Below are 10,216 nucleotides of genomic sequence, written 5' to 3' on the forward strand. Positions count from 1 at the left end.
AAGAAAATGTTCCCAAGAAACTTCTATAACCACGGCCCCGATTATCATGGCAGTCAGCTTTGGAACGTGTACAGTGTGTATCAACATTGAATGATATCTCTGCAGCAAGCAAAATAAATATTTAACAATAATATCTCTGTGAGAAGCTGTGCTCATAACTCAGATATTTTATCCTGCCCAGACTCTGGGCTGCATGAAAAGTACTTTGTTTGAGTTTGGGCTCTGCTGTAGGACAGTTACAGCAGGTGAAGACATAAGAAGCTTTATCCTGATGCTTGCATCTCATATGTCCCCAGGGACCGTGAACAGGGAAACATCTTATTTAACTTTCCGCTCTCATCTGCCTGAACGCAGCTCAAGTCCGACTATGAGGGACACCTCTATGTTCAGAAGACAGTGCGTGCATTATACAGCTCTGTTATAGAGGTAGGGTGGAAAATTTTGCTTGGTCTTAGCTGTGCTTTCTTTGGCACTGGTGGCCTCTGGGCCAAAGCCTGTTCATCTAGGAAATGACAGCTTCACCTTAGCCCGGGAAACTAAGAAGTCGGATCCCCGGGATTGCTGTGGAGGAACGCAATGTAAGGCCAGGTGTTTGGAGGAAAAAAGCTTTGCTTGCTTTTTATATGACGATATTTGCCCCAGCAGACTCAGTCAAAGTATATTTCCTGAATATGCCCTGTTTTTCTTTCTTGTGTCGTGTACTGTTCTACTAGAGCACAGCATCAGAGTCAGTTTCTGTTTTTGTCGAGACACCAAGTGGTTGGGGAAATTACAAGGCAGCAGGTGGCTACACCCGTGCCCTCCCTATCTCGACAAACATCGCTAATTTGCTCCTCCGTTCCCTGTAACACTGTTTTGCCTGAACAAAAATGTTTGTATGGAGGTTTTACAAAATGAACATTGCTGTGAATCAAGCCCAAGAGAGAGTCTGACTAACTGAAACAAAAACACGATATCAAGATATGCTAAGCAGTGGCTTGCTAGCGAAACAAGTGGAATATTGTACTACATCTGTGGGTGTCGCACAATGAGCTGCCTGATTGTGCTGCTGCGTAGCATCTGTGTGGTGTTATCACGGAATATCAGAGGCAGTTGGAGTTGAGGTTTCTTCAGGTCAACCTTCCACCTTGGCCTTGTGGTAATGAGAAACAGTCCACCAGGACTACTTCCACCTTCCCTCCCTGCTTTTTTCTCATCTGCCCTCAGGCTCCAGGAGACCTCTAAAGCCCAGAAACAAGACACAAGAGACTCCTGATCTAGTTGTATACTTGAAATGCAGTAACTATTATTCAGGCTCTGAAATGACATAAAATCAATCTCACACGACACAAAGCCTGTCTAACTTTAAACGCAGAGCCCCAGGTGGTGAGCTAAAGAAATGTTCATCTCGTGTAGGGTGCTGAACTCTCAGCAATAAACAGAGTGTAACATATGTTGAGTATTTGTGTTGGATTTCATCAAATGCTGGTATTTCCTGGCATTTTTTTTATGAGAGATCTTTGGAATGTGCGTGGAAATATGTCTAATATGTTACACAACACACTGAAGGGCTGTGGTTACAAGCTGTTTTGTAAAAACAGCCTGCTTGGGGTCCACACCTGTCAAAATGAAGGCTGTCATCAAGTTAGCGTTGGACCAGTGAAGACACGAGCATAGCAATTACCTTGACAGCTAAGGTTTTCATTACTCATCCTCAGAGGTTGTGCGCTCCAGCTAAGTATACGCAAATCCTCCAGCACTAGCGTTGGGATTTTCCAGTGGTTGGGATATCTGCCATGGCATGGGTTTTTCTTGCGTGGGGAAATGCTCATGTCTCCTACAACATCTGGTTTCGCAGCGGCTTCGGATGCCTCGGCTGAGCCGCTCGCGGTTGTTTGTGGACATTCTGAGGCCTTTGATGGATTCTGAACGGTTTGCCACATTGCCTCAGTAAATGACAGAAGCAGAATTGGAGCCAGATAATTATTTACATATGGAATTAGCGAGCTAACACAAACCAAATTGAGGTGGACTTGTTTTTCTCTAAAATATTATGGCACGGGGATATGTGGGTGTTGGGGGAAACCTGCCCTCCATAGGTCTTGTTATGACTTAGACCTGTTTGTCTACACTCAAGGACCTGTGCAGACAGCAAATTTAACTGTGGGGGCCAGTGCCGATGGGTAATTGCAAAGGACTGCATGGAGAGGTAATGACTGATGTCCTGTTCTTTCAGGCTGTTGCTTCAACACTGCTGGCTCAAGGTTTGCCTGAAGGTTGTAAGATTGTGTTTCACAGCCTTATATCTCTGTACACTCTGGCTGATAGACAGTGCCCCCCCCCCCCCCCCTTTTACTCGGAACAGCTGATTTATGTCTGGTCCTGGACACTTGTGCTCTTTGGCTGGAATGCAAAGAATTTCAAAGACCCCCCTCCTCTGCCTGTCCCATCCTCACGCAAACAAATGGAGCAGGCGCCTGCCTGGGCAGATGAAAGCCCACCAGTGCTCCCACAGCGGGGCAGGGAGGGAGAATGTAAGGAATGGAAGAGGCAAGAAGAGAGATCCATTCGGTTCAGTCAGTCTGCCTGTTTTTCTTGGATTTTCAGACTTGATTTATCAGTTGACCTTTATTTTAAGATAAAGAAGACGTAAGAAGCTGTACTACAACAGATCTACCCACATTACAACAGTTCTGTTCTGTTATAATGTGTCACATACTCTAAGAACGTCTAATGATATTAGACTACTTGGGTCGGACAGGTCGCCAGCCTGTTGCAACCATCCATACTCACGTTCACGTCTATGACCAATTCTGAATCACCAGTTAACCTAAACCCATCCATGTCTTTGGGTTGTGGAAGTGCATACTCCAAAAATAAAAGGCCTGGATTTGAACTTAGGACCTCTTTGCTGTGAGGCAGCCCTGCCTGTCTTTAATTTACCCAGTAACTTCAATTTACAGTAAGGCATTACTCAATGGGGATAAACTACCTTGTAATAAAATAAAACTATATATTTATAGAAGGCCCCAGTAAATGTATGCTCCTCTGAGCTCAGTGTTTTGTGTCATAATTATAAAGGCTCAAATAATTTTGCCTAATGATACTGAATCTAATTGCACTGCATGTGGTTTCTAATTAGTCCATATTTAATTGTTGTTTGTTTTATGGGCATAGCTGTCTTTGCTCATTAAGTCATGAGAAATATAATTTTTCTAGAATAGTTTTTTTTTTGGTTTTTGATACAAAGGCTTTGTCAGTACATCATGAAATGTACCTTATCTAATCATCTTGGGACTCTACTCTTATTCCTGCTGCTGCACACATTCCCTGTAAGAAAAGATAGCCAGATTACAGGGAAAATGAATTTATTTGTGTTAAAGATTTAAAAACACAAATATGCATAGTGTTTGGTTGTTTGAAATGTGGCAAATGAGTTATGTGACAAACGAAACCGTGCTTTGTTTAACAAACTTGAAGTCACAAAATGCAGTATGTTCTTAGAGAGTGTGAGAATCGAGAGTGAGTGTAAAAAAAGGACCTAAAAGCTGTCATATTTTCAACATAAGAGCGTCAGTCTATCATGTAGCGTTGTTACAGTCATTTAAAATCAAAGACAGAATGGCTGTTTTAGCTGTAACTCAAAAAGCACATGCATCTTAAGCATGCTAATGGCATGGCAAACAAAACAAAGAAGAAGACTCAACACTCCATAGAAGCTAGAATTTAAGAATGCTTAAATGTTTTGACAATAAAAACATAAGCAGCTTTGTCTATTGTAGCTGGTTTTCATCTCAATGATATATCCAGACACCATTTTGATTGCTTTATGAGTCTTTCTCTCCGCGTGGCTATATTTTAATAATTCCCATTCTCCTCTTGGGGACTCAGTGCAGCTCAAGGCCTGCTCTTTGCTGCGGGTTTATCCATTATGTTGAGCACATCGTCCAGGATGGATGGGCCCAGATCGAGTTCGAGGGAGAGGAATGACCCTGTGATCTGGGCTAGGGAATCCTGTGATGTGCTCTTCTCTTTGGTAAACTCAAACTCGAAATCACAAATGCGGCCATCTTCCACCCCACTGTCCCTGTCCACCCACTCTCCATTGTACTTGGAAAGCTCCTGCTTAAAACCAATTGTAATGTCATCGTTAAAGTGTCCGTAACTGTTGCAGTTACCGTTGCCGATGAGACTCCCGCTCCCATCGTAGCTCTTGCCCTGGAAGTCTCCTTTCCCGCTCAAGCTGTCAAAGCTGCTTGTGTTGCTGTTCAAGCTTCCATTAGCTTTACAGATGCTGTTGCTGTGACCATTGATATAATAGGATGATGGATTGTCAAATCTGCTTTCACTCTTGTTTATTTTGTTAGCTTTGGCAACCTCCTTAGAAGGGGACTTATCTGTGTTCTCAAGCAGATCCAAGAGCACGTCAGGCTTTGACTGGAAATCTGTGGAGGGTGATGAGGGCTCATTGTTGAAGATGTTCATGGAGCGCAACAGAGCATCCATCTGCAAGATCTCCACATCTTCAGCTGTGTCAGGTTTCGTGGAAGGTGCCGGTCCCATGATGTCCTCCAATGGCCCTGGTTGCATGGAGAACACGGCAGAAGAGATCACTGGAAGGGTGAGGGCCTGGCAGCCACCGATAGCTGGGAGGGAGATTGCGTTCTTGAGTACTGGTGAGGGAGTCTCGACGAAGGAAGCGTCGCCTGTGCTGTTTGCTCGCAGAAACTCACTCTGGACGCTGTATTGTGGGTGGACGTCTCTTTTTCCCGGTAGGAGCTCATACTGTCCCTGGAGGAAGGACATGTCTCCGAAGGCATCTCTTTCCCCGCCCTTGCCAATGTGGATGGTGTGGCGAAAATCCCCGAGAGGTGGACTGATCATATCAGGTGACAAAATATCTCTCAGGCGACATTTTTTTCCCTTCTTATTATTGGTGGGTTTAAGATATATAGGTGCTTTCGCTGGCATGGCTGTCTCTAAAGAGGAAATCTCAGATATGCAGGTTAGAACAGTTGGAAGTCCTCTATAAGTTCTTGATGTTGCAGTTCCCCCAGGGGAGAAGCTCAAGTTACATTCTCAGTTGCACGCCTCCACACAGGACTCCAAAAATGATCGCAGCATTGATCAGCAACTGGCTTTGCGAGCAGGGCTGGTGATGTTCAGCAATATAGAAAGGTCGAATGGGCGCTTTCCTGAAATCAGAGACAAAAGCAGAATGCGTCAGCATTTTTCTAAAACTTGACCTCAGCAATGAAAGGAAGTTGTTTGATGAGAACTGCAGCTGATACAAAACCTCTACTCAAGAAAAAGAAGTCAACACCGGTTCCAGAAATAAACTCTAATACCAAATACTACAAGAAAATAAGACCCTCATCCACACTTTGCATCTAGCAAGCTAGCACAAAGAAGAGGAGGGCTGGGTCTCTAGGCTTTTTTACTCCTCTATTTGCATTTCCACACGTGAGCCAGCTTTGGCCTCCGCAGATCTGGACGTGCTAATGTGGAACAGCTGGACCGCAGATTGAGAGAGAAGAGGCAAAGGAAGGCTTTAGAAGGATAACAGTCTTTTTTTAGGAGCGAGCTACTGCTCAGACACGCACAGAGTGATGGGAGAAGGTGGAGACCCAGAAGAGGGAGTGGGGGGCGATGAAGGGGTTTAGGGGGGATTGTGTGAATGAGGGAGAGAGCGCGGGATTACACTGTAAGTGGATGTTAAGAAAGAAGATGGTGCACACTGTGAATTGATTTGGCTTTGATGAGGTTGGCTCTGATTAATAAGTGGGAGATAGCAGTTAGGTTGCAGCACATCAGACTGAGTAGAAACTATTAAAGAGATTTTGGATTGGTTACAAAGTGCCTGATTGCATGTCGCCGTTTCGAGAATATCACCACGTTGCCTATCGTGTAGTTTGGTGTAGGTAAAAAGAACATTTGAAATGACGCAGGAACCAAGGAGAAAGGGAAAGGAGTATAAAGGAAGGGTGCGTGGGTGATGAGGGGGGTGGGAGGGAGCACCAGTGAGAAGAGAGCTTGCCCATTTATAGACATATTTACTTATGAGAGGTCTGTCAGCAGTGACTGTCTGACAGAGAGCACCGCTGCACAAAAGTGCCTGGGCGGTCAAGTCCACCCCCACTAAAAAAAAGAGAAAGAGAAAAAAAGAAACGTCTCACTGACAAAACATCCACATTCCTGCTGCTACCGACGCATACAGACACCCTGCAACAGCCTTATCACAGCCACTTTAAGTAGGCTGTGATTATTCAGGAGGCAAATCAGCGTGCAGCCAGAGAGACAGACACTTGCTGTGAATTTGAATCCAAACCGCAGCCTGGAAATCACCTGTTTTGACCATGACTTCCTGTGTCTCCAACCTGTTTTGCTGGGTGCAGCATCAAAATCTTTCCACTACATCTTTAATAAAATGTATTTGGAGTACAATCTTCTTACTGTAGAAGCTGTAATTGGAAGACAAATATATCTATCATCATCTGCAAAACGCTGGTGAGCTATACACAGCTATGACATGTGTGAGTGTGTTAAATGGCAGCTCTGCTCTCTGAGGGTTCTTGTCTTATTTGAGTGCCGGTGTGAGAGTGAGTGTTTGCGCGAGGTGCCTGAGATAGCATTTTTGAATGCATGCCATGTGTTTGAAGAGCGTGTTTGTTTGCTAATAGTGAAGGGGGAGAAAGGGAAGGACAAGAGAGGAGGGAGTAGAGGATGTGCTGCAGTATTTAATGGGGGTGTCGGTGTAGGGGGAGCATGGCAAAATCCTGTACTTGTTTAGCTCAAGCATTTCTCATACTGTATCTTGTTTTCTTCCTTTTCTCTTTTTTCCAGTTTTTTTTAAGCATCTCTCCTCTGTTCGTTCTGACCTTGACAGCTGATGCTCACTGCAGTGGGAAGCTGGGCTCGGGTAGGAAGCGGAACAAATACAGCACCAAGCCAAAAGGCTTCCTGTGCACTCCAAGTGCACAGCACATCCACATGTGTTATACATTTTTTTTACTGCTCTTCCCAAGAGCAGGAGGTCACAGCTGCCCTCCTGGATGAAAACCTTCCTCTCGTACATCCTTATTGATTATTGCACTGTTCTGATTAAATTATTCCAAATGCCTGGCTGTGCTATTCTCTGGACAGCCCGTGCATTGCAGCAGATGATGATGTCGGCCTAAATCAATAGTATGGACAGAAACGGTCTAGCCACAGAGCGGCTCAACACTTGCAACTCTCACAAGGAGACATATGCTTTACATTCTAGTCAAGGTCAACACTTGTGGCCTGTAAGAAGTCAGCTGGTACGGTGAAAGCCTGAAGGTCTGACCTTCACATCAGTCATCCTGCTGGTGGCTCAGTTGGCTTATATGGCAAATATGACTGGAATTTCAAAGGCCACCAGCAAAGTACGAGGAAAAAAATGTCCTCATGTTGGTCTTTCAAGTATTGGTTGCCTGTGCATGCCTACAGTGGAAACTCTATATGGACGTTAACTTAATGAGAAATTGACTAATTTACTATTGATTTGTGTGTATGTGGGGAATCACAGCAATGGTAGGCTAAGCTTGTGTTGGCCCAAGTGGTAATCAATCAATTGCAGCTCCTCAGGGTGTTCCAGGATGGACCCTCATGGGCTCCCAACCTAATGAATCCATTTGTGACTCTGCAGGCTGTTAATAGTTGAGCAGGTATATTCTAGTGTATCTCACAGCCAAGTCTAGATTTGCACCCTCATTTTGGAGCTACTCCAAAAACAGGCTGCAAGGCAAGCATGTGCTGAGAGGTCTGACAACCTTCTGGCGCCACTGCTGCAGAATGCCGACCAGAGCATTTGCACTGCCCAGGAAGTGAGGCTACGATGGCACCTTCCTTTCAGAATAGCTTGCCCCAGCAGCCGGTCATTCAGCTGCTGGATAAAACGACTGTGTCATTGGGTCAGCAACAGCTATCTGTCTGGGCATGAAGTGATCTGGAGCCACTCCAGCCTCTTTAAAAGTAGAGCTTTGCCTCATCAGTTCAAGCGCGGAGGCTTAGATACAAACAAGGGGGCAGCAGAAGGAGCGAGGTGATGAAAATGGGGTTGGCATCTGGTAATTAAACTAACAGCTCGTGATTTGTCTGGTTATTTCTGGACATCTAAAAGTCACGTGCAGTATAACTGGGCCAGTATATTTAGAGAGGCTGTGTAACTTTACTGTGGCCTATATAAATGCTACAGTTTGATGACACTTTAGGGTTCACCGGTGCTCTAAAAAAAGCGGGTGCAGCTGCTTAAAATATGACCGGTATATGACTTCACCTGTTTTTAAAATAGAAACTTGGCATCCCCAAAAATATCCCTCCAGTGATGGGATTACTGTGCTGGCATATCATCAGTGCTGCTTAAAAATAAATAGCATGCTATTAGCAGTTGTAGCTGGTCTCAGTTCCTCCCACTGTCTCTACAAAGCAACTTCATGAAAGTTTGAAGTCTCCACATACTCCTCTGACATCTAACCATGGCCTTGACTTCTATTACGCCTTTGAATAGCAGAAAGACCCTCATTTTGGGGCTGTTATAAAAAGCAAATGCACATACCACACAGGGTAATGGTAGCCTTACAAAATAGCCCGAACTCTTTGTTACATAAAAAAAACACCAAAAAAAACACCCTCAATTATAGGCAAAGGCCTTACTTTCGAGGGGCCTGGTGGTGGTGCTGGGAGTCGGCTGAATAGCAGGGTGGAGTATTTGCTCTGCCCCTCTTTTTCACTCCCCTTGTGCCACCCGCAAGCATGGCCAACACTTGCTAGAGTTATCCTTGGCAGAGATGAGCAGGAAAAGTATGAAACATGAAGAGAAAATAAACACATACTGGCAAAGAAGAGGTGTTTTTTTCCCTTCCTCTTCAATATAACCATAAAAACCTCCTCAAGAATCTGCGTCCCTAGACAGATGAGGGCTAAGCCAGCTCTGCGTTTCACAGGAACATGCCTTAAGCGTGTAGTCGGACTAAAAATGTCTCTCTTGGAAAGCGGCAAGGGTATCATGTTGCTCTGAACAGTTCAGCTCTTGTGTTACATGTATGCCAGACAAATGCTTAACTTACCATGCACGCTTTTACTGTTACCAAGCAATATTTCATTCTGCTACAATTACTCACTCAGACCCCAAAAAACTCACTTACATCCCATTATTGTTCTCCAATTCAGATTACAGTACAGCAAGAGAGTGAGAAATGAAAGTTGAAGTTCCTTCTGTCACTCACCTCAGATGCTTTGTCGGGGGAGATCTGGAGTCTCCTTGATGTCGCTGCGATTCTCCTGAAAGCTGCAGCTCCTGGTTGATATGCGTGCTTGTATGTGTGTGTGTGAGAGAGCTCAGCGGCTGCTGTGCTGCTCCTGTGGCTTGTTGACACTGCCCTAACGTCTCTGCCTCGAGGCTGCACTTCTGTCGACTGGGACGTCTGCCGGACAGCTGTTTTGGAATTGCTCTCCGATTTCTCACTGAAACAAGTCAAGTCTCCTCCCCTGACTCCCACTGCTTCTTCCTCTCTCTCTCTCTCCTCTCGCTGTCTCTCTCCCTCTAGCAGCACCTGTGCATGTCTGTCCTCTCTCCTCCCCCGAGCTGGGATTTTTTAGGCTGCTCTGCGGTGTTTGAGGATCATCCTTGCTTCCTGTTTCTTGGTGGAGCTGCGGTGCTGAGCGAGCGCAAGCTCTGGTCTCGCAGTCCCAAAAAAATTAGCACTGCGTGGAGAAGAGCAAATTCCTTAGGGGATGTCTGGCTGTCTCCTTTCTAAATTAGTCCTCCGTGATATACGCTGGGAGTTTGCGTTCCCCTCACTGCTTTTCTGTCTCTCCATATCTGATAAGAACTCCTCTGTTAACATAGCCGGCAGACACGCTGGCTGTCTCCAGAGCCTCTCTAACCTTATCTGTCTATCACATGTGCACACCCATACTCTCCAATTTTTTCTCTCAAGCTGAAAGCCTGCACTCCAGTGCCTTTTTAAAAAATTTTTGTTTATGTTGTGCATAGACATTTTGAAAAAAAAATTGCAGCAGGCTGAGGCAACACCGTGTGACTGAACTAATTACTGCAGAGTGCTGCAACACTGCAGCACGTCCAGGGGACATTTACAGTCAGACTTACAGGAAGCACAAGGACAGCTCTTTTTCCCTACAAAGGTTTTAAATGTGCATAGACAGAGACATGAGGCAGTGTATGATCATTTTCTAACATTATGCCCTAAAGTCA

General features: G+C 45.0%; 1 protein-coding gene across 1 annotated transcript; it reads right to left on the reverse strand.

Moving 5' to 3' along the window:
- Positions 1 to 3,330: 3,330 nt before the first annotated feature.
- Positions 3,331 to 9,786, reverse strand: cdc42ep3 (CDC42 effector protein (Rho GTPase binding) 3). The gene is made up of 2 exons (XM_086258426.1): positions 9,228 to 9,786; positions 3,331 to 5,174 (listed from the first exon to the last, which is right to left on the reverse strand). Exon 2 carries the CDS (start codon positions 4,948 to 4,950, stop codon positions 3,877 to 3,879), a length of 1,074 nt encoding a protein of 357 aa, XP_086114552.1. The 5' UTR covers positions 4,951 to 5,174; positions 9,228 to 9,786; the 3' UTR covers positions 3,331 to 3,876.
- Positions 9,787 to 10,216: the final 430 nt, after the last annotated feature.

Source organism: Aulonocara sp. 'chitande type north' Nkhata Bay, linkage group LG13 (assembly GCF_057382095.1).
Source record: "Aulonocara sp. 'chitande type north' Nkhata Bay isolate Kocher_YH1m ecotype deep benthic linkage group LG13, A_spYH_male_GT1.1, whole genome shotgun sequence".
Classification (NCBI taxonomy): domain Eukaryota; kingdom Metazoa; phylum Chordata; class Actinopteri; order Cichliformes; family Cichlidae; genus Aulonocara; species Aulonocara sp. 'chitande type north' Nkhata Bay.